This window comes from Aplosporella prunicola (genome assembly GCF_010093885.1).
Source record: "Aplosporella prunicola CBS 121167 unplaced genomic scaffold K452scaffold_10, whole genome shotgun sequence".
NCBI lineage: Eukaryota > Fungi > Ascomycota > Dothideomycetes > Botryosphaeriales > Aplosporellaceae > Aplosporella > Aplosporella prunicola.
Window position 1 is genome coordinate 941,613 of NW_022983538.1, and position 21,976 is coordinate 963,588.

The 21,976-nt window shown below is 52.1% G+C and overlaps 6 protein-coding genes across 6 annotated transcripts; 4 read left to right on the plus strand and 2 right to left on the minus strand.

The window, feature by feature from the left end:
* Positions 1 to 2,752: 2,752 nt before the first annotated feature.
* On the plus strand, positions 2,753 to 5,413 carry K452DRAFT_331747 (uncharacterized protein; the record flags this gene model as incomplete). The annotated part of the gene is made up of 3 exons (XM_033545131.1): positions 2,753 to 2,803; positions 2,858 to 2,944; positions 2,993 to 5,413. 3 exons carry the CDS (start codon positions 2,753 to 2,755, stop codon positions 5,411 to 5,413), a joined length of 2,559 nt encoding a protein of 852 aa, XP_033398788.1.
* An 803-nt stretch (positions 5,414 to 6,216) lies between these two features.
* On the minus strand, positions 6,217 to 6,690 carry K452DRAFT_307953 (uncharacterized protein; the record flags this gene model as incomplete). Its single annotated transcript, XM_033543118.1, has 1 exon — positions 6,217 to 6,690. One exon carries the CDS (start codon positions 6,688 to 6,690, stop codon positions 6,217 to 6,219), a length of 474 nt encoding a protein of 157 aa, XP_033398789.1.
* A 2,809-nt stretch (positions 6,691 to 9,499) lies between these two features.
* K452DRAFT_331749 (uncharacterized protein) lies at positions 9,500 to 12,670 on the plus strand (the record flags this gene model as incomplete). The annotated part of the gene is made up of 1 exon (XM_033545132.1): positions 9,500 to 12,670. One exon carries the CDS (start codon positions 9,500 to 9,502, stop codon positions 12,449 to 12,451), a length of 2,952 nt encoding a protein of 983 aa, XP_033398790.1. The 3' UTR covers positions 12,452 to 12,670.
* Positions 12,671 to 15,564: 2,894 nt separating this feature from the next.
* K452DRAFT_297581 (uncharacterized protein) lies at positions 15,565 to 17,212 on the plus strand (the record flags this gene model as incomplete). Its single annotated transcript, XM_033542038.1, has 2 exons — positions 15,565 to 15,832; positions 15,894 to 17,212. 2 exons carry the CDS (start codon positions 15,565 to 15,567, stop codon positions 17,210 to 17,212), a joined length of 1,587 nt encoding a protein of 528 aa, XP_033398791.1.
* A 105-nt stretch (positions 17,213 to 17,317) lies between these two features.
* Positions 17,318 to 17,737, minus strand: K452DRAFT_286705 (uncharacterized protein). Its single transcript, XM_033540346.1, has one exon. It carries the CDS (start codon positions 17,724 to 17,726, stop codon positions 17,340 to 17,342), a length of 387 nt encoding a protein of 128 aa, XP_033398792.1. The 5' UTR covers positions 17,727 to 17,737; the 3' UTR covers positions 17,318 to 17,339.
* Positions 17,738 to 21,262: 3,525 nt separating this feature from the next.
* K452DRAFT_286706 (uncharacterized protein) lies at positions 21,263 to 21,941 on the plus strand. The gene has a single exon (XM_033540347.1). The coding sequence runs from the start codon at positions 21,276 to 21,278 to the stop codon at positions 21,669 to 21,671; it is 396 nt and encodes a 131-aa protein (XP_033398793.1). The 5' UTR covers positions 21,263 to 21,275; the 3' UTR covers positions 21,672 to 21,941.
* Positions 21,942 to 21,976: the final 35 nt, after the last annotated feature.

Consider the following 21,976-nt stretch of genomic DNA (forward strand, 5'->3'; position numbering starts at 1 on the left):
CGGTATAAACGCGGTACATTCCCCATTTCAGAGTAATACAGTCAAGACCACTCACTGTCCACGCAGACCAACGAGTCCAACCCCTAGAACCGTCTATCAGTACACTCAGCTATGGCTTACATACTCCTCTCATGCCTCCACCATTTCAGTGCGGGAATCGCCACGACCGGCCAACGCTCATATTGGCTGTTGGAGCTGCTGCTATCACCCTGCCAACCTGGTGGGGCGGGGGTGGATGGCAGGCGCTGCGGTGTAGTAAGTAAGTATGTATGTGTTGCTGGCGCTGTGCTGTGCTGTACTGCTTGTGTGTGCGCGGGTGGTCCTGTCGTGCGCTGCTCTGGTGCTTTGGGGAGGAGCCTGTAACCCTGTCGTTCTTGCCCTGCCCGTACCTTCCCGGGAGAGGGGAGTGAGTTGTTCCGCGAGGGTAGGGAGGTCTGCTGTGCTATCCATAGGTACCTTTGACTGTCTTGATGCTGCCTCACTAACCTCCCGCTACTAGGTACGTGCCTGGTGTCTCGACTTCAGTTCACTTCGGCACAATACCATGCCATGGAGGCGCATGCGCGGAGTGAAGTGAAAGTTGGTGGTGTTGTCTGTTGATGCTGTTGTTGTTGGTTTGCTGTGGTTGCGCAAGCATGAGTATGCTCTTTCCATGTAGGAGTTTTCGGGCTTGCTTTGCTCTTTCCTCTTTGCTCTTTCTCTGTTTTCTCTGCCCACTTGGCATGGAGTCAGTCTGCGCGTCGGTGTGGTATACGGGTTAGGTTGCTTGCTGCTGCAATGTTGCCAGCGCAGTCGACCTTGAAGCGCTCACGCTTGTCTGTAGTGTGCAGCATGGTGTGTGGTGTTGCTTTTGTGGAAACTGAGAGCTGCCGCAACCGCTGTGATCTAGTTTGTGGGGTGCACGTGGTTGGGGTAGGCGGTAAGGCTGCGGTTTCCTATCCTAGCTTGGTGTACAAGTGGAAGCTGATTCCCTCTTCTAGAAGCGGTTCATCTGTCCAAAAGAAGCACTTCATTTGTCTAACGTCGATACTCTCTCATCTCTGGACGTTGTCCACTACTGAATGCTTGACATGCTCGTGGATGTGATGCGGGTAAACCGGCTTCCAATCGTCTTTGCGGAATGCTAATGCTTCCTGTATCTTGTTGTATGGTTCTCGGTTTGTCCATGTGCTTGCCATTGCATCTGGTGACTCTGTTAGCAACCATTTTTGAAGTGTATACTTCTGACTGAGTTTGCAGTTCTACTACGTTGAGTCTACTTACCGGCCCAATGCAAAAGCTGCTACTGCTTTCCAAAACCGCAAAAGATTGACGTGCACTACCCGTTGTGGGGTGATACGGCAGTACATCCATGACCGTAAGAGCTGGAAGGTCTTGCTGAGAATGAATGATTGGAGATTCCGCAAACAAAGAGGAGGTTGCTGAAGAAACATCGAGCCGCGACATGATGCAGAAGATGTTAGCGACCAAGTCATTACCAGGCTGGCGCCTTCAGCAAACAGGCAAGCTATTGCTTCAACGAACCACGTTGTTTCTTGCTTGTTCTGTGACGAGTCAGAATGTCCACCAGACTTGCGCAAACATTGTCCGCCGTAGACTTCCACGTGGATACCGATTGCGTGGAAGATGCCAATGACCACGCCTGATCGCAGATCTCGTCGGCGGAAACAAGAAAAAGATGCGAGCTCGTTCCCATATACCAGGGAAATGTCCTGAAGCCTACGTGGTCGTCGTCTCGCCTTCCAAGGACTACTTGGACACATCCTGATAGCACTCGTGCACTCAAGCGTCCTCTCTGTTCAAGCCGTCTCTTTTACTCAAATCCTGACCTTCTCCACGGTTGTGAGGGATCCTCCTCGCCATCAAGGCCCGCCTCTTGTCGTTGCGTCCAAATCATGGGATAAAGAGACGTGTGAACTCTCTACCACGGCTGACCGTGGTCGGTAGCGGTCAACTCCAGACACGAGGTATCCAGGAATCTGTCAACTGGCTTAGCAGGTGTCCACGGCAGCCATCGGAAGCTAGACATGGTCTCAGAGGCTGGCTGTCAGTGCCTCCTATGTCTTCAATATAAGCACTTACACCTCAATGCTGTCGCGAAAAGTACATCGAAGGATACAGACTTACTTACCTACTGCCGACTAGATCTGAAAGGCGAGGTGGTTCTTTGAGAACGGCCAGTATATCCCTACAGGTCGGAGTCGCAGCTACATGTGCGGCCACAGGACCGATATCTTTGTTTCCGACTTGAATGCAAAAGATGGTGGCCGGGAACCGCGAGCGATACAGAGCTGGAGCAAGGCTTCGACGTGGACCTCTTCGGCCGCCAATACTTTCACAGCTGCATACCGTCGCCGGAATCTTGCAGTTATCAGTCCCTTATCGTTGCATGCCCCTATAACAGAGCTTTGTTTGTTTATCCTGCCTTCTTACGTCAGTGCCTCTGCCGCATCGAGGCGGATGTTAACACAGGTGGCAGGCTAGCCTCCCCACGCCTGCAATCATAACAACGGGTGTGTGAAAGGTTGGGCGCGTGAGCAGCGTTCTAGCGAGGGCTTCACACGGGTTGGTGTATAAATATCCCCTGGCCCTTGGCCACCTTTTTCTTTTCTCTCCACCCAAGTTTCTTGAGACCTTCAGCGACCACAGCTCCAAACTCTCAGACAATTTTCCGCGACTTCAACTTGACCTTTCAAACTTCTATCAACACTTATACCTTTCTCTTCTCCCACTAAACAAACCGACCCGCATAATGGCACGCTTTGTTTTCCGCTCCATGATCTTCTCGATCATTGCGACGATGGTAAGTCTCTTTTGAACAGCATAGCTCATGTACTAGTCTGACATCATCCAACAGACCTCCTCCGCCATGAACATGCCCTCGACCGCTGCTGGCCCTATCAGCAAGTACGAGTCCATTATTCTGACCATCCTCAACAAGAAGGTTAGTGTTGTATCTGCTCCAAACAATTGCATATACTAACTTTAATAGAACAACGCCAATGATGGCAAACAGGCTGATAACAACAACAACAAAACCAAGATGGTTCTTCTTCCCCTCGGACAGCTCCAGTCCATTGCCGCCTCCTTTGCCCAAATGATGGGTAACACTGATGTTTCCGATCACGACGCTGTCCGCGATCTCTGCCCGACCATGCCTTCATCTATCTTGGCAGACATCTCCGCTGCCCTTGCGATGGATCGCAACGAAGTAACCATCAGCCTCGAAGATATGCGCCGCCTGGAGGCTCTCGGCATCTCAGGGCTCTTCTCTTCCTGCATTATAATCACTGACGACACCGTCTCTTCGGATGATGACCACAACCGTGCCTCCAAGCATTCCCCTCACAATTCTGTGAGCTCGAATGCCTCAACGTTGGTAGACATCACCAACGACATGCCCGACTGGATGCAAAGCATCAACCTAGACACAGAAGCCGTCGCCACCAAGTCCTCTGGAGGCCTTAAGGTCATTGCCGGATTCATTGAACACAATGGCCGGGATGTCGGTGTCACCAACAAGTGGCACGAGAAGAAGTTGAACGAAGTCACTGAAGATTTCGAAGATGATATCGAGGTGTTGAAGACTGAACATCACGATGAGATTACCATTCTCAAGAAGAAGCTCGACACTGCCCACAAGCTTCGCGAGAATGGAAAGGCCAAGATTGTGGATCTGGTCTCTACAAACAAACACCTGAGCATCACCGAAGTTGCTCAGACGGAAGAAATCAACAACCTAACGAAGAAGAATGATGCCCTTCAGGCGGACAACTCAAAGAAGGACATCACAATCAGGACCCTGCAGCAGGATGTCCGGTCTCTGCAAGCCGAAGTTACACGGAAGAACAACATGCTTCAGAACTACGAGACCGAGAACCAAGAGCTCAGGAAGAGACTCGACGATGAACGCACACACATCGCGGTCTTGTTGGAGCAAGCTCAGGGCGTGGAAGCACAGGAAACCCAAGGCAGCGGCGCAAACAACAGCAACCAGGAGTCCGAACGCCTTGCCAACTACTATCGCCAGAAGGCGACGGAAATCCGTAAACAATACGAGAATGCTGCCGCGGAAGCCCAGAGGACTTACCGCGCCATGGAGACGGAGATCCGTTCAGTGAGGCGTGATGCTGCCTCTATGGAACACATTAATCAGAACACCTTCCGTCGCCAGAAGGAGCAAGAAGAAAGAGCGGATTCTCTGGCGGCCGAGCTCGAGAAGTTCAGGGCCGAGAACCAGGAGCTGGTCGCTCAGAACACCATCTATCGGGATCAAGTCACTGCTGGACTCCCAAGTGTCCACGAAACGTTCAACAGGCTCAAATCCTTCGTTGATCAGCTCACCGACTTGACAACCGAACCCAAGGATGCCATCCCCCATGCGAACAACGGCAAAAGCATCAAAGATATCTCCACTGAGATGAAGGAGTTCTACGATGAGGCCCGCCCCATGATTGAAGCATGCAAAACATCCATGGAGAAGAACGCGAAGCAGGCCCTTGACACCATGGGCCGTCGCAGGGAGATCCTAGAGTTGAACTTGACCGTCAAGAACCAGTCCAAAGACCTCAAGGCTGCCGACGAGAGAATCACTGAGCTTGAGATGGAGCTTGAGTTCGAGAAAGCTGACTCGGACACGGAAAAGGCAGACATCTCCCGTCTCAACCATTACGTGGAGCTTACAAGGACCCTCGAAGAAAAAGTGACCGACCTTGAGGGCCAGCTCTTCGAGAGGTGGGAGAACGCTGCGCCCACTGCATGGCGAGGAAGGTTCCAAGAGCTCCGCGTCGCCAGGGATCAGCTCCGGGCCCAGCTCCAAGAAATTCAGAGCAGAGAGGGGGCCAATGCTGAGAATCTCGAGATCAACAATGGCCTCGCAGAACAGCTGGAGTTGGTCAACGGTAAGCTGACCACCATGGAAAACCATTACCGGGTCGCTATGAGCGAAAACAACAAGCTCCGTGACCGCCTCGGAATGGAAGTCGTCCCCAGCGGCGTCGACGGTATCACCCCAACGGAGTCCAAGTTCATGGGACTGAGAATGTGCCTGATCGAGGGAATGAACCCGGAAGAAGTCCCCGAGGTCCAGGAGGAAGAACTTCGTGGCGAGTACGAGGACCGCAGGACCTCCATCGACAGAGAGCCCACCACAGCCGAGAACATTGCGCTCGGTGTGGTTGACCGCATGGCCAACATGTGGAAGGCGATCCTCGCCGACGAAGATTCCCCGGCCGGAGTCCCTCTCCCCGAGCAAGGACCTGACGTTAACGAGCCGCTGGATCTCTCTGTCTCAGCGCCTGGCCCTGAACGGGAGCCTCCATCCCCAACACTTTCGGATCTGCCAGTGATCAGTCCGCCGGGAAGTGACGGATTCCCGGAAGAAGTCTTCGACTACGATCGAGATACCTTCTGATCATGGCAGTCATGCGCGGCGCGATTAGACGCGCTACTTTCTTCAAGCTACATGGACAGGGAACTGGTTGGAGGAATTAGAAATGGGAATGCAGATAGCTGGTTGTTTGGAGCGGAGGATTGCATTCTGGAAACTGGAAAGGAATATGATGTACTACGAGTAAATATGCTGGATAGGAAGGCTCTGGAGTTCTGCACGGTTTGGGTATTGGATTTGCTCTTGAGTTGGTTTTAGGAAGCTCTTGGGGCAGTGCATTGGAGTTTGCTCTATCAATTGACGTCTTTTGTGAACAAGGCTTGAATGACGTGCTTTCCGGTAGTTATTTTGGGACTTTGGCCGTGCATTTGGGCAGTCAGGCTGTGACCTTTCCACACTGTATGCTGGATCGGGCTTTGGATGGATGGGGCAACGTGTTTGGCGAGGAAGGGTTAAAAGCTAGAAGAATGGATGTGGATAAGTAAGGCATTTCACGGATCACAGAGCAAGTTCAGATCACAACGTTATTTGAAGGCTTGTATGCAGACTTCTTACGCATTTTATAGTAATTATGAAGGTCGCTTGGTGACGACCCGGAGGCTATACAACTGGTGCTATGCATAGTGAGCCAGATTGCGAAACCTGAACTATCCAAACCAGAAGACCGAGTTCCGTCTAGCTTCTGAGCGCCCAAGTGCAAATGAAACCTCCAAAGCAAAGCCTCCTGTCCCTTTAGCTCGAAGGCTATACTCTGAAATGATCCATTCATGACTGACCAACCACTGTCCTGTGGCTCCAGGCAAACCGAAGCTCTACAACTGGTCTCATCAGTCCCCCAATGGTTTCTCCTGCCGTCCCTGCAAGCCTCCACGCTCAATGTACTGATTCCACTCGTTGAACTTCTTTCTAGCCTTCAGCAAGTCCTTCTGGTGAACGTCACTGTCCATCGGCAACGCCAGGTCAGCAGGATTGACGGTGAGCTGACTCTGAAGGTGTTCGTGGTTCTGCTGGATCTCAGTCTTTACTTGGCCATGGTACACTCCGTTGGCGTTCAGGACTTCGTCGCCGAGCAGGTGGTGCGTTCCGTCAACGGCATTCACAATGCGCGTGTATTCATTGTCTAGATGCTTTTCGACAACGTCGTCGCTCTTCTCTGGATCAGTAGTGTCGCCTGCCTTGATGCTTTTTGGGTTGCTTGACTTGGGCTTGTTCTTGGTTTTGTTCTTGCCGTCTTTCTTGGTGATGCCTTTACTAACGCCGCGCTTCTTCTTCGCGACGCCGCCTTTCTTGGCATTTCCCATGATGAGAGGTGGTGAGGAAGGCGGCGAGGGTGGTGGTAAGGGACAGGGCGTGGTCGGGTCCGTCTTGTGAGGGGTGAGTCGTATTTATGCGTAGGATGAGACCGCATGTGAAGTGTATGTGAAGTGACCAAGGACGTTGAGCGTATTGTTGAGATATCTATACTGCCGTTTGAACAATGGCTTTGTTGGGTATCATGACACTGTCTTGGTTGAATAGGTTGGCGTTGTTTAAGCACAGAGGCAGAATCGTTGTTATGGTGCTTAACAGTTTGGCTTGAGCTGCTGACTTGCACTTGCCTCAATCAGATATACTGGACATAAGCTCCGCGGACAGTCTCATTTCATTTTGGACATCATGCCAGACCACGCTCCAAACGTGTGTCTTCAGCGTTAGGATTACTGCTGATTGCAATTGTGATGACCGATATAAAATGTACAAAGCTGAAAGCTATGCTAGTCCGAATCATTAATGCATCAGACTTGGTCGCCCAAACGTCAAGTAGCCAGTGTCCCAGTCCAATGAGAAACATCGAAGAGCAAGTTCGAAGAGTAGCCATTGCGATCCTCAATGAAATTTTAGGTGTAGTTCCGCAGATGTAGGCTGCGTATGCAAATGCTTGTCTCTTTCAGTTTCATTGTCCTAGAATGGCATGAAGTAAGAGCTTTGAGTAGGGAGCAAACTTGGGGAGGCGCGTCTGATGCTTTTTGGCGCCAAGGACGATTTTAGGCCTCTTTCACATACAGACACTCGCACACGGCGCGACCGCGCTGGCCTATGTCTCGAGTTATGTCAGTGGCGTTCGGGGACATCCGCTTGGAGCTAACTGCTTTTGGCAGATCTGATTGAAGTGACATGTTAAAGGGCATGGCAACCTAAAACTTTCCACACACGCCAGAACGCGTACCACTCAGCCTCTTCACTGACGTCAATCCCATCCACCCGCGCCTCGCGCGCCATTACCCTCTTTTCCAGCGCTCTTCGATGCGCGACATCACATGCGTTCCTTCCAAAGCCTTTCACGCCAGACCCGTTTGGGCTCATTAAAATAGCCCCGACCAACGCTAGTCTCACTTCGGAAGCACTCGCTATCAGTCGACAACATGTCTACCTTAAGCCTTAACGCGGCAAACAACGCGGCAGATGAGCAGAAAGGAGCCCTCAATGCTCCCCAGCACCGTCCAAAATACAATTACAAGAAACGTCGCGGCACGGTCTGCAATCGTTGTCGCTTGAGGAGGATAAAATGCAGTCGCGGACGTCCATGTTTCAACTGTTCACGAGCAAAGTTATCCGCTGCTCAATGCGCCGGCGACATTCCACATGACAACCAACCAGGCTCTGACAATAAAGTCTCCACACACGAGAAGTGCACTTTCAGTACATACCACGGAGTGCATCTTTCAAAAGGTGCTTCAGATGATGCCCCAGGCGGCCTTCTATGCGCAACCCAACCCAAGAACAGATTCGATGTCGAAACCCATGAGGGAATGGCGAACCGTAAGCTGATAAGCTGAGGTAGATTACTCAGGCTAATACACTATAGGCAGAGTAATTCATACGCTTCATGCATACGGCTTACAGGTTGAACTTCAAGCTCTGCTTGCCAACACGGATTACTTGTTCCTTAAGGTCCGAGATGCGATGAGTGGTGGAACAAAGACGACGTAAAGTGTGCATAGGTTGTATACGGTGGAGACTGTCAAGGGCTATTGTACTATGGTTTGCATGGGAAACTCTTTTCATTTTGCACAATTCAACATAATAAGAACAACAGCAGATTTCTCATAAACACTTCTTGCTTGAGAGGTATACCGCTCCAGAAGTAGCAAATAATTAGCATTACCAAAACAATGCGGGCGCCTACATTGGCATCCAGGAGTAACAAACAATGAGAATCACTAGGACAATGCACGTGCCTACATTGGCAACTTGTGTCTTTGTTGCGGACTATAAGATACAGTGAGTGTTCTATTTTGTTGCGTACAAAGTCCGCTCGAAAACCAATCCATTTTTCTTAATTTTTTGGTTATAGTCTATCCCATACTATCGTATATATCGCTCTTAATTGATTTCCTGCGGCCTTTCTACTTGCACTATTGTGTTCAAAAGTAGCAGGAGCTTCTCCTTTACATAAATTCATTGCTTATACCACTGATGAATTCACAGTTGCCGCCGCTTTTCTTTTTCAGGGGTCGGCATTACCGTATAGTGGTTTCCCTCATCACCCTCCGTACAACACTGAGGCCTCAGTCGCCCATACTGCTAACTGGCACTATTACCTGAGCCACCTAAAGTTTCTCGGACTATCAAGTTGTCTTGTCTGGCTTCTAGCTCAAGTAGCAGAAGGCCGTTGCTCTCAAGTCTGGAAAGCACTCGAAGAAAAAAAGAAAAATCAGAACAATGAAACGAAAAATAGATAATGGGCGCATAAGGGGCGCATTGCTCCCATTATAACAGTGACCGACAAAGTGCTGAAGTTCTTTGTGGTCACTGACATCAAAGATCTCGGGGCGGCCACAATACTCTGTCAGTAAGTAGCCTTGTTTAACAGCTTAAGATAGAAACCCTTTGTCTTTACTTGCCTTACCACATATATCATCTTACCACCCACCACAGCGTCACACCATGCTTGTTCCATCTTAACACACACACGTCGTCTAACCATGCACATATCGTCTTAGGACAAGTTCAAGATCATTCAGTAACAAGACACTAAAAACTTACTCTCTTCTGCAGGCCAGAGGATCTTTTTAAGCAGACACATCTCACGACTTCCGACTTACGAGAAACCTGATTATCAGAACGACTATGAGACTACGACAACAAACACCAGCCGTCACGTCTCGCAATCCATTTGGTCTATCAACCATGAATTCGAATTCGAATCCACTTGAACAGCCTCAGGGCACCAGCTCCTTCGAGGGAACCGACTACTCTAGTACCCCAACCGTTAATCACCAGCACAGGGTCAACGGCAACGAGGCAGATGCCAACGTGGATCCCAGGTACGTAGGTCCGAGTTCCCTAACTCGCGATTTTGCTCACAGAGATCATAGGCTAGCCATTATGCAACAGTATCACGACGAAAGGTTCCCCGCAAACCGTCATCAGAACGGGTATGCGCAACACCCGCAGCTTCAGTACCTCCAGCAAGCGGCTTTTCCGCCAACTCCAACCGAATCGTCGAGTCAGTATACTGGAGTATCGAGTCCATATGGAGGTATCCAGAACCCGCACCCCTACCTGAGTGAGAATCACCACGGTTCTCAGGATCTCAACCAAAACCCCCCTCAAGATTATAACCAGATCGCCCACCATGATCCTAATCATGACTTCTATCAGCAGCTCAACCAGAACCTCCACCAAGCTCTTCAACCTGCCCCAGCTCTACAGCATGCCCCAGCTCTACAGCATACCCCGGCTCTACAACATGCCCCAGCTCATGTGCAGGCCGGTAACCAGAATCAGCCAACTGCTCTGCACCTCTTGCTGGAGTCGGAGATTCCCAAGGGACAGTATGCGCCTGGTGCCCCGTACCCCCCTACTGACTACGTTGTCGCACCTCGCGGAACGGAAGGAGATCACACATCTTACGTGCAGGGACAAGAATGGCTTTCTGAAGACAACTTACCCCGTCGCGTTGGACTCCTTGTGCAGGTCGCCGATCCTCCTATCGATGCACCGGAGATGTTGAGGAATCCTGTCACGAACCAGGTGGTAGTCGGGGCCAACGGACATGGCCTCAGGGATCTCCCGATATTGCCGAGGACTATCTCCAGTTTGGTCGAACCGTGGCGCATATATGTATGGCTCAAGTACGACTCCCGCGTGGCATACAAAGACATCGTTAACAGGTTCCCCAAGCCAAAAGGAACTAGGGCGCAGGATATCAACAAGGAGTGTCGAAGATTGACATCTGCTGCCACGAGATGGCAGCAGAGGTACTCAGGCTTGCCTGGAAACCATCGGAATGTTGGAAAGGATAAGAACGATAAGCACAAGGAGGACATGAAGCTGATACAAAATCTATCCGACGAGCAGATCCAGTTCAACACGGTCTGGAACCTGCGCCCAGGTGCCTCAGATGATACACGATACATTCAGCAGCCGCAACTCCTGAAGAACAACCCCAACAACCAAAATGGGATGTGGCTGGCCCATGCAACCAACAGGATGAGTGAGCGCGTCGCGAAGATCATCAACGACCTCCGCAGTATCAAGCAGGAAGCGAACGAAGCTGGGTATGAGGATTGGGAGAAATACTGGAACGAGAACACAAACAAATGTACCACTGTCAACAGAGGTCATGGCAAGCGCACTCGCTCCAGGAAGGAGCCGCAAAACCCCGACGCGGCAGTAGCTCCCACGATGCAGGCCCCTCCGGCCACTTTGGCGGCGATGGGTGCGGCGCCTGCTGTTCCTCAAGGAGGATATCACCAGGCAGGTGCACCGATAACTGGGCAGGCGATGCTTGGTGCGGAAGCGGGGGCACTGCTCAATGGCATCCAAGTCCCGAACACGATTGCACCGCCCACGGCTACAACTTCAAACAGCACTTCCAGGAAGCGCCGTGCTTCCGCGGATCTGCCTGGTCGCTCCGAACTGGACGGTCCAGCCACACAAGGCCCACAGAAGCGTCGTCGTATTGGAACTGAGATTCCACCCATTGCCACAACTTCGCCTATCATCTCCAGGAAGCGCGGTGCTTCAGCAGCCCTGCCTGATCACGATGATCCGGCCACACAAGGTCCGGCAAAGCGTCGTCGCATCGAGACCGAGTTGTCGGAGACTCTTTCGGAGCTTGACGAAGAATCTCAAATGAAGTGGCTTCGTAAGCAGTACCGGAAGATCAATAAGGCGAAGGCAGCCAGGAAGTACGATAACCGGTACAGCAGGTCTGGGATCCGAGACAGCCTGAAGAACCTCAAGGCTGTACAGAACTTCGCCTCGGAGAACTTCAGCGAAGACCCTCTGCTCAACGACTGGATCGGAGAGACAGTTGAAAATGGAGAGGCCGAACTACTCGCTGCATACAGTTCACCTACTCCACAGCCCGAGCCGCAACCGCGCCAAAGGGCGTCCGCTCTGCCGGCTGTTCAGTCGCGTTCGCGCCAGTCCCCGATCTTCTCAGACCCTCCTTCCGGAGGCAGAGCCTCCCAATCAAGACGGGAACGGTTAACTCCAGAGCAAGACACTATGATCCAAGGGTTGACAAATACCAGCAGGGTTTGTGATAACGCTGCGTGCCCAAACGATGAGTTTGACTCGTCGACCCCTTTCATCCCTTGTGCTTTTTGTCACAGGGTATTCTACTGTGGTGAGGCGTGCTTGTGGAATGGCTTGGATAGGCACCATTTTCAATGCACTGGACCTCAATTGGGCGAGGCCAGCAACTTCGATCCCAGCAACATCGATCCTCAATTAAGGGACGCTGGCAACACAGCAGAAACCGTCCCACAGTACGCAGGCCCTAGCAACGGTGAGAGCAGCTCTCGGATCCAGCAGGGTGAGCAGGCACCCGTACCTCTAAGCCCGTACATCATAGCTCACAGGCTCACTGATGATTACCAAATGCAGTTCCTGGTGTATGATGGTGCAACTGATTGGGTCAACCGGGAAGAAGCCATCCAACGCACAAGTGAGCAAAAGTTCTTGCTTTACTACAATTTCGAAGTCAACAAGCTTGACGATGAGTGGGACCCAGCATTCGTTGCTTTCCAGCCTTGGGGGCTTCACAATGATGAGGTCAACTTCACATAGGATGGGATGACGGACGGTTTGGAGGATTGATAGGCGGGCGTTTGTACGCTTCCAACGAGGTGAATGGTGCTAGATGCTCTAGCACTAAGGACTGATGATTGATGACTGAGATATATGCATGTAGCTAGATTTCTGAGTCAAATATGGTGCGATAGAACGACTGAGAAGTATTTGTTGAGCGAATTGTTTTCTTCTGTTAGAGCCTCACTATAGTTTTTGAATTTTCCAACTTCACCAAATTTTGGCTTCCGCCGTGACTAGCAGAGTGACCTTTAGCTCCCGCAATTGCTTCTTTTCTCGTACTCATAGTGCTCTTCAGTTAAAGGATGCAGTAAATTGCCCACTTGTAAGTAGTAACGCTGATTCTCCAAGTGCAAAATATAAATTTTTTTTTAGATGAAATCCATGCCCCGTAATAATCAACGCTTCTCCACTCTGCAGCATTAGCGAGCAGACTTGATGCGGTGGGAGCAACGAAGCTATCGTGGTGTCTTGAATGGGGAATTGCCGCACCCTGAAAGCAGATACTCACTGAGCCTGGGTTCACAGGCACCATGTCGCTAAAGAAAAAGGAGCACGTCAAAATTCCCACGCTGCAGCTACCCGGAAAGGAATTTATGGGTTTCCAAAAACACTACAGTCGTCAATACACTCTCCACCTGGAACCCGCTCGTCCGCTTTATCCTCGTCTCACCCTGCTCATGTGTATCTCTCCACGGAAGTGCGCTAGGCTGTATGGTACGGCTTAACTCATATGCCTTGCCATGCCGCTCTGCCGTTACCCGGAGACGAAATTGCCTCATTGTCAGGGAACCTACGAGCCACCATCTCTCGCACCGTTCATATCATTTCGTTCACTGCTGCCTCGTGACGTCCAAGTCCAACACATCTGTTACCAGAGTTAGCTGGTCCGTCTGTTCTGAAGTTGGTTCATCTCTCCGCGGCTTATGCTCTTGCAAGAGCCCGTAGATGAGATACATATTAGCGGCACACAGAGTACACAGAGTGCAGGAATGCCCAGTCCGTCCATTTGCACACAATATAGGCCTGCCGAGTAGGTAGCCTGGAAAGTCAGGTAGACTGCCGGTCTTGTTATGATGGCATTGCCGTGAAGTTGAGGTTGAAATGTGCGGATTTGCAGCTCTTCGCATTCCTCTCGTCTCCTGAAGCTTCTTCAAAGACAAAAAGCTGTTGAAATTAGGTGTGGTGTTGGCCCTTCTCTACACTGCGAGAAGCTCAAGGTGTCCGAGGCGTTCATAGTAGCCCAAGTTCGCCAGTGGGCTGTTATGTACGTTGATAAGTGAGCCCCTGTGCGGCCTCCGCTGGTCCAAAGTTCTCACTGAAGCATTGTGGGTTGACGTGCGCTGATGTGAGGTCTTCCTCGTTGCCAGGTGACATTGTGGACTGTTTAGCGTCTTCCGCAGCGTTATCCGCGCTCCTTGCGTCAATCTGCTCTGTGATGCTCATCGACCCGGCCGTCACCCAGCTATAAAAGCATCCCATGGACCTCGCGGTATCATCTAATAGCCTCAGGCGTCTCTTCGTATTTAGTTGTCCGCTGCTGAGGGTATCCTCTCGTGCTCGGATGAGGTGATATGACCGGGCTTGCCAGGTGACCCAGTGCCAACGGTGCTGTGAGGTAGCGCATCAGCTTGCCTCACTGCCTTCTTCGTTGTCCAAAGATGAAAGTGCTTGTATCGTCCTGTCACCGTCATGTCGCCAAATGGAAGCAGTCCTTGTGACTCGAGTGCCTGCTTGTACCGTCGCCTTCAACCCCCTTGTCCCTTCTCACTTCTAATACACCGCTATTTTTGGTGCGTAATGCGGCGCTTCGGGGGTTTGCCGGCTTCGCGGGCTGCGCTCTGCGCGGCTTGTTAGGTTCGGCCAGATGCGCAAGCAAGATCGCCTTCTTGATGCTTTCAGTTTCCTAGACTCGGCTCATATCTTCAGATCATGTCAACACCTCGAGGAGGAAGTGTCATACCCCAAGAGAACGGCATAGTATACGGACCTTCCGGCGGATAATCAAGTTGTTTGTCAGTGTCTTACCTCAAGTAAGCTCAAAGGTCTTTGAAACCATCTCCAATGAAAGGACACTTCGCACGCCGCGTTGGCAATCTCGGTGACCTCTCTCTATCCTAAACCAATGAAGAAGCCATGCGCTCCACATCGCATCGCTGGCTGCATGAGCTCGTCGCCTCCGTTCCCAATGTTTGGGCGCGAGTGAGCACCTCGCGTTGGGCCAAAAGCCACCTTACTTGGCCCTAGTAGTGTGGTGGTCGCCGAGTCTCTGACGCTGAGTTACTAATCAGCCTGGAGCGGGCATGATTGTAGGACAACAATGCCTCTGACCTTGACGCGTCTCTCCCTCCCCTTGGACCAACCGTTTCGCTAGTTGATAGCTGCAGATTGGTGAGCTGCCAGGTTCTCAAACGACGAAACCAATGTAGCCTCGTGATGCCCCGTGTCGATGAGCTCTTTGCGTTCCTGTCGTCGGCCAAATCATGCCTGTCCGAGATCGCCGTCCCAGGAGACCTGGCGGGTATCAAGCCTTCTTTAGCAGCCTAAAAGATTGCGACGATGGGACGCATCCCCCCTAATGCCCCGTTTGAGAGAGACGTAGATGAGCAGATACTCATCTGTCTACCGTCAGGCCAGCCATACCAACGAAGAGCCGGCGGAGCTACTTGGAAGGTGAAGCCCCCAGTACAAGCGTGATGTCAGACAAAAAGCTGCGATCCAGAAGGAGGAAAGAGAGTGACAAGCGGTCCGTCGGAAGGTCCGGTGACGCTTCACATGGCCCGTGACGGAGCCTGCCGTGAAAGTTTGCCGGCGGGCCTCCGTGTTGTTTTCTCCCACAGCCTTTCGCGCCCTTCCCATCACACAACTTGCAATCAACAACTAACAAGCCGCGCCTCACATCACGCAACCTGCCACTCTTCGAACCAACTCTCACCTTCTCGACGCGTCTCGTGATCGTCACCATACGTCGACCTTACACGTTACCTCATTCCCACAAAGAACTTCGCGACAGCGCTTTGATGAGTTCACAAGCTCACCTTAACATTCCTTCAACAAACGCCTTGTTCAACGCGAACGCGTCACATCAAACGATGCCTTCGACCACACCGCATCCGGCGACTTCAGCCTCGCAGCAACCAGTGACCTTGCGCCCCCAGCCACAGATGGCGGTTGCTCCTCCGCAGCAAACGGGTTTCGTCGCACAGCAGTTGGCCTTTACACCTCAGTGGCACATGGCCTTCGCGCAGCAACCGGTCACCATCCGCGTGCCCACAATCTTCCAGAACATTCAAGCGCAGCCGCACAAACTGCTCGAACGTGACATCCTTAAGCCGCATAACAATCCGATGACTGACTATCGTAAGCAAATACCCTGAATCCCGTATATAAAGAGCAATGTCTACACTGACCTAACGTTTAGATGTGGGACCAGAGGGCACACCAGGCGATGCAACAGGGTTCGTCCCAGAGCAAGCATGGGTATCAGCGAACAATCTTCCCTATGCCCTTGGAATGCTTGAGCAGATCAAGAGACAGAAGCCTGGCAAGCCTTCGACAAAGACCATTATAAACCAGGATGGTACATCTTCAACTGTCCGTGACCTACCGATCCTACCGGATTGTATATCAACAAGGGTTGAAGAATGGCGCGCGCTCATGTGGATGCTCTACGATCCTCGCATCAAAATGAAGGATCTCACGGGCCGGATGGATAGCGCTACAAAGAGCCCTCGGACCGACGAGCAGGTCCATAGGAGATTGACGGAGGCCATGACGGAATGGCGAAAGATGCACGGTGGCTTTTCCACCAACCCTCGGACCAACCGTGCCAGGCCTAATGAGCCCCCTATAGTCGACTGTAAAATTGTCGACCGCGGCTTAGCCACCCAACAACAGCTCAACGGAGTTGCAGTCTCCACGGGTGATTACAACACCGTTTGGGACATCTGTACGGTTATTGGCCAAAAGGCATACGTCCATCAGCCTGGAAACCCATATTACGACCATCAAATGTGGGAAATACCGCTTCCGGATCAGCCCATTCAGCGGTTCGTCAAGGCGAAGGCACACATGCAGTTGCATCCGGACTGGAAGACAAAGGACCTCGACGCGAACAAGCAGAAGCTGGGCCATGATAAGAGGAAGCAGACTATGGTCAACAAAACGGCAGCTCAGTTTCTGGCCGGCCTGTCTGGCCAAGTTCAGACCGCTCAGCATGTTCAAGCCCTGGCCGCTTCCTCTCCGCAGGTTCAGGCTGCGCCGCCTGCCCAGGCTCAGGATGCGCAATCTCTCCAAGACCAGGTCACTCGTCCTGTCCAGGAAACCCAACCCTCTCAGGATGCCCAGCACATCGAGGGAGCCCAGCCTGCCGCTGAAACCCAACCGGACATTGAGCCTGCCGATGACGGCCAAGTCGACTTCCAGTCTGCCGATAAAGATGAACTTAACATCCGGCCCCTCAGGAAGTCGCCGAATTTCATGGACATGTTGTATGATCCTAAGTGGGACGAGCAATGGGACCCCGCCAACCTGAGTGACCAGTGTACCGAGGACGCCCAACACGAGGTCTCGGACAGTGAGAGCTTACAATTCTCTGAGGGCACTCAACTCCAGGGTACCCAGCGCGGCGATGTTGATGATCGCAATGAGGGCGCGCTCCAACCCCCTTCCCGCAAGCGTCGTAGGACAGAGCCATCCGTTCCTGAGGTGGTCGCGCCAAAGAGACGTCGCCGTGGCTAAACTCCCAATGGAACTCCACACCACACCGCCTCATCTCCCACTGTTTATGGAAGTATCCATCAGTCTGCCATTCCCTCTCGGAACGGTTACCAGAGAGGTGTTCGTCCACTGGGCGGGTAGAGCAACTTCATGTTCCCCGAAAACCATATGTCTTCCGGATATCTGACCTCTTCACCTGCCGGAGATGCTCATTTGCAGGACTCAGCGCAGTTTGGCAGAGCTGAAGGAAATACTTCAGTTCCAGGGCATTCTTCCAATGGTCCAGCAGCTCAAGAACACCACTCCCGCCGTAAATGAGCGTCTCGTCGACCCCAATCTCGGTTCTTCGAGAATGAACCAGCTCCATCAATCTCGACCTTGGCTCTTCTGTCGTGGCAGAGCGCCCTACCAATCTTGATCCCAGCTCTTCACGCATGGGCCCGAACAGGCGTTCTACCAACTCTGGCGTAGGCTCTTCGGGAGTGACCGGACCAGAGAATACCACCAACGTTGGTACCCACGGACTTCCTGGCATGAGCGAGCCCCCCACTGCTTCGGCTCTCCACACCATTTCTGGTTACCACAGCTCTTTTGGTTTCGAGGCCGTCCATTCTCTGATGCCGACCCCGGCCATTCCCTTCAGGAATAGAACTGACTGGCGAAACAAGATTTCGCCACAACTTTTGAAAGAACGGAGAAGGGATGTTCAAGAGAATCTGTACGGCTTGTTGATACTGGCTTGAACAGTCATCGTAGAACTTGGTGGAAACACTGTTTGTTCATGATGTCAAGTTGTTGGGTAACGGCTGCATGAATATGCGAGAGTATTTAGAAAGAACAAAGGAAAAAGAACAAAAAGATGAGTCAAAGAGATTATCACAAAAAAAGATAAATATAGAAATCAGAAAAAAGGCTGAGCAGATCGGACTGATGTAATGGGTGTTTGACGATGAGATAATGAGATGCTCCAAAGACGATGTAAATATCGGAAGTGGGGAGTGATATAACGTCCGTCACCGTGAAGCGAGATTCACCGTCAAGCGAGATGGTGATAAGTGTACGGAGTAGAAGAAGAGACCCAGTTAAGTTGTGTAGAGTCTGTGCGTGCCCTAAGAGCTTTTCACCTATACCTAGGACTCGGGCTGGGAGCTAGGCAAGGAGTACTCTGTAGGGACTGCTTGTATCGTCTCCTGTCTCGCTATACGGTGGATCTCGGTTCGCGATAGACGAACGTTACGTAGCCGTAAAGAGCTTTTGGCGTCCAGCGTTATATTAGAAAGACAGCGGGAACGAGCACTGGTTGGAGCTCAAGGCTGGCCCATGTCACTAACGTCAAAGACGTATCAGGCTGGTTGAAATTCAGCTCTTTCCAGTACCAAATTCTTCGAGAGCTCTGATATATGCGCTCAATTTTAGAGCATCATGTCCCCATCGACGCCGCTACGTAGGGCGTTGGACTTTTCATCAGCTCTTCGGCGTTCCGTGGGCAAAGGCCGGCGAGGTCAGAGAGCTGGAGTAGCCGAGAACGTTAACACGGACATTTTGCTTCCCGTTTGAGATGGAAAGCTTGGCGTGAGCATCATAAACGCCCGTCGCCTCTCCGCCGCCTCTCCTCCACCTGTTACTCTGTCAACCTGCCACCGCCACCGCGTGCGCGACCTGCAACGAAACACGACTGCTAACAGCGCCCTTGTTTCTTTTGCTTCACAACATTTGATCTTTCAACTGCTCAACAACTCAGCTCAAGTTTCTGTGAGCTCCGGGAATATGACTTCGCGCGACGACGCAGGCTCGATGTTTTTCACACTCAGTGACGAAGAAAAAGGTGAGTTCTAGCCTTGTAGGCTCAACTTGTTTGACCTCGTCGAATCTATCGCGCTGACGCGCTTCTAGCTGTAGTTAACGGGGATGAGATGGCAGAACTCTACGAGAATGAACCCGAAGCGACCGGTGCCAGCGAGTCCACGCCCAACGCCAACGACGACGATGGTAAGTTCTAGCACTGCTGGCTGAGGATGATTTGACCTCAGCAATACCGATCGCGCTGATCCATTTGTCGTAGCTGCCGGCGATGATGACAGATCTTTGGACCGTGAAGGAGACCAGAGTCATTCTGACGACGACTTCTGTAAGATCTGACACAGCTGGCTCGGGATACCTTGACCTCAGCAAAGCTGTTCATGCTGACACTTTTGCTGTAGCTTCAAGAGAAAGCGACGACGACTTGTATGACCGGCCTGACTCCAATGATGAGTACGGTAAGTTCCAGCTCAGCCGGCTTAGAGTGCCTCGACCGCAACAAAACTAGTCGGACTGACCCATTGGTTGTAGATCCACGCATTAAGCGCCAAACGGTGAAGTCCAAGGCGGCTGGTGGTCGTGACAATCATTCTGCCAACCCGCAGAATCCTGCCTTGCAGGTTCCTAGCCAGCAAGCTCTCAACCTACAGGTTCTTGCCCAGCAGGCACTTGCACAGCAGGGGTGTCCTCAATGCGGCACGCAGACCATCTCACAGCTGGATCTCACTGCCAACCTTGAGCCGCATCAACGTCTGGCAGCGGAGATCCCCCGGGGACCGGACAACAATCCAACCAGATACGGTAAGTTCTCTTTACTCCCAATGTTGGACTGTAAATGACTACACGCGCAGAAGTGGCCCCAAAGGGCAATCCGGGAGATCCCTTAGATGTTACGTCCTTCATCCCGGAACAGGCTTACGTATCCGAGAGCAATATTCCGTTCCGTCTTGGGCTTCTCGAACAGCCAACGGTGCAACCAGGACGCCGTGTTGGAGAGTTCACTCATCCGATCACCGGTCGGAAGCTCTGCGATCTGCCTATCCTCGGACCGCGTAACGGATTCATTTCGAGCAAGGTCGAAGGCTGGCGTGCGGACATGTGGCGTTCTTACGACCCTCGGGTCCAAAACTCCGACATCATAAATCGCTTCAGAACCCTACCCGATGATTACAAGCAGACAAGCCGCAACCTCACCCAGCATATGCTTGCTTGGAGAACGGCGAATGCTGGATTTACGTTGCGACCGCGCAACCTTGGAGTCGACAGAGTCCGTGTGCAAGACTTACAGGCTTTAGAATCGGGGACACCGCCAACGCTGTTGTCAGAAGACCAGCTACTCCACAACACCATCTGGACCCTTGAGCATGACCAAGGCCAGTCGTACATAAGCCAACCTGGAGGCACGTGGGGTGGCCGTTGGCCTATCCAAGCTAACCAGGAGCTTAGCGCCAGAGTAAAGCATAATTTGCCTTACTACATGAGAGTGAAGCCATTGGCTGGCTCTGAAGACTTGGGAAAGTATCTCAAGAAGCATCCGGAATTCGTCAGGCATGATACCAACCTTAAGAAGCGCAAGAGAACCCTGGCTATCAAGAAGGGAAAGGCTGTGCAGAAGAATCCTGAGCAAGAGGTTTCCGACGAAGAGAGTCGTGAAATAGAGAGTTCTGAGCAAGAGCGCCCCACGAGGAAGACGGCGAAGCGCCAGAGGAGCACAACCGAAGGCTCCCCTAAGCCTAAGCGTCGTCGCTTAGATGCTTCCAGCTCGCAAGGTGTTCCGGCAGCCGAGGATGAGCTGGACTATAGCGTCTTGCGGCGACCTGCGCACCACTTCCTCCATCCCACAGCCCCCACCCCTCTCTTTTATTATGGAAGGGACGAGCCGACTCCCGTTCCTGGATCACGTCTTGTTCCCCGGGACATCGTAAACGCGTCGCACGAGAATCTTCTCAGCCAGGAATATCTCCGCCAGGCGATAGACGCGCTCAGTACCACCACCACGACTGACCAAATCAGCACAATCAACAGTCTTGCACAGATTGACATCGCGCGGAGGTATTACTTCGCGATAAGGCCGTTTCGTTTGACGAATATCCCAAACTTGGAGTTGGACACTTCCACCGAGGAGGGTTCCCGCCAGCTGCACAATGATTCGGCGTTGTACTCCCACTTCGTTCAACAGATGGCTTCCGTACTTCGGGAGTGGTATCGTATAAACCAGGGATCCACCCAGAACCAGAGCTCCGCCCAGAGGCAGTTTCTCGATCCTGGCTTGCCCAATGACAACATGAGGTTTGGGGAGAACGAGAACAGGTGGCCAACGGGGTCCAACTGGGGTTCGCTCTACTCGGAAGGACCGCAGTACCAGGGGAACGGAGCCTTTCCTGCTGGGTCTGCCTCTGCCTCGTTGTCTTCACAAGGATACAACGGCCCTCAGTGGCATGCATCTCCGGGAAGCTGGCAGACTGGAGGCAACAACGCCGTTAGAGGTGCAGGAGCTTCAGCTTCCTCTGCCCACTTTAGTTCCAGTCTCTATGCCTATTCCTATCCCGCGGGAGGCCAGATTCCGAACAATGTCGGAAACCAGCAGCGGGGCTCCAGAGACCGGTACTCCACGAGCGAGCATGACGATGACCAGGACCAAGATCAGGACCAGGGTGGTGGCGGAGACACAACTAACTAGTCCGGCTATGAAGACTGGTTTCCGCGGCGGTTGGCACTCCGAACGATGTGCTGAGGAGATTGAGAAGATTTGAAAGACGAGGCAGGCGAGGACGACCTGGACCCATGAAATCCAGACAAAGGAAATGGCTCAAGCGACCTTGGCGAGTGGCGAGAACAGTTATCGAAAAATAAAAGACGACAAAAAAATTCCAAACAAAGGCATCTCAGAGCCTCGACACGGGGCTGTGCTGTCCTTAAGTCTGTTGTAACATTCCATGCGATTTTAGCGATGAGAAAGTTGCCTTGCACCGAAGGCATATCGAC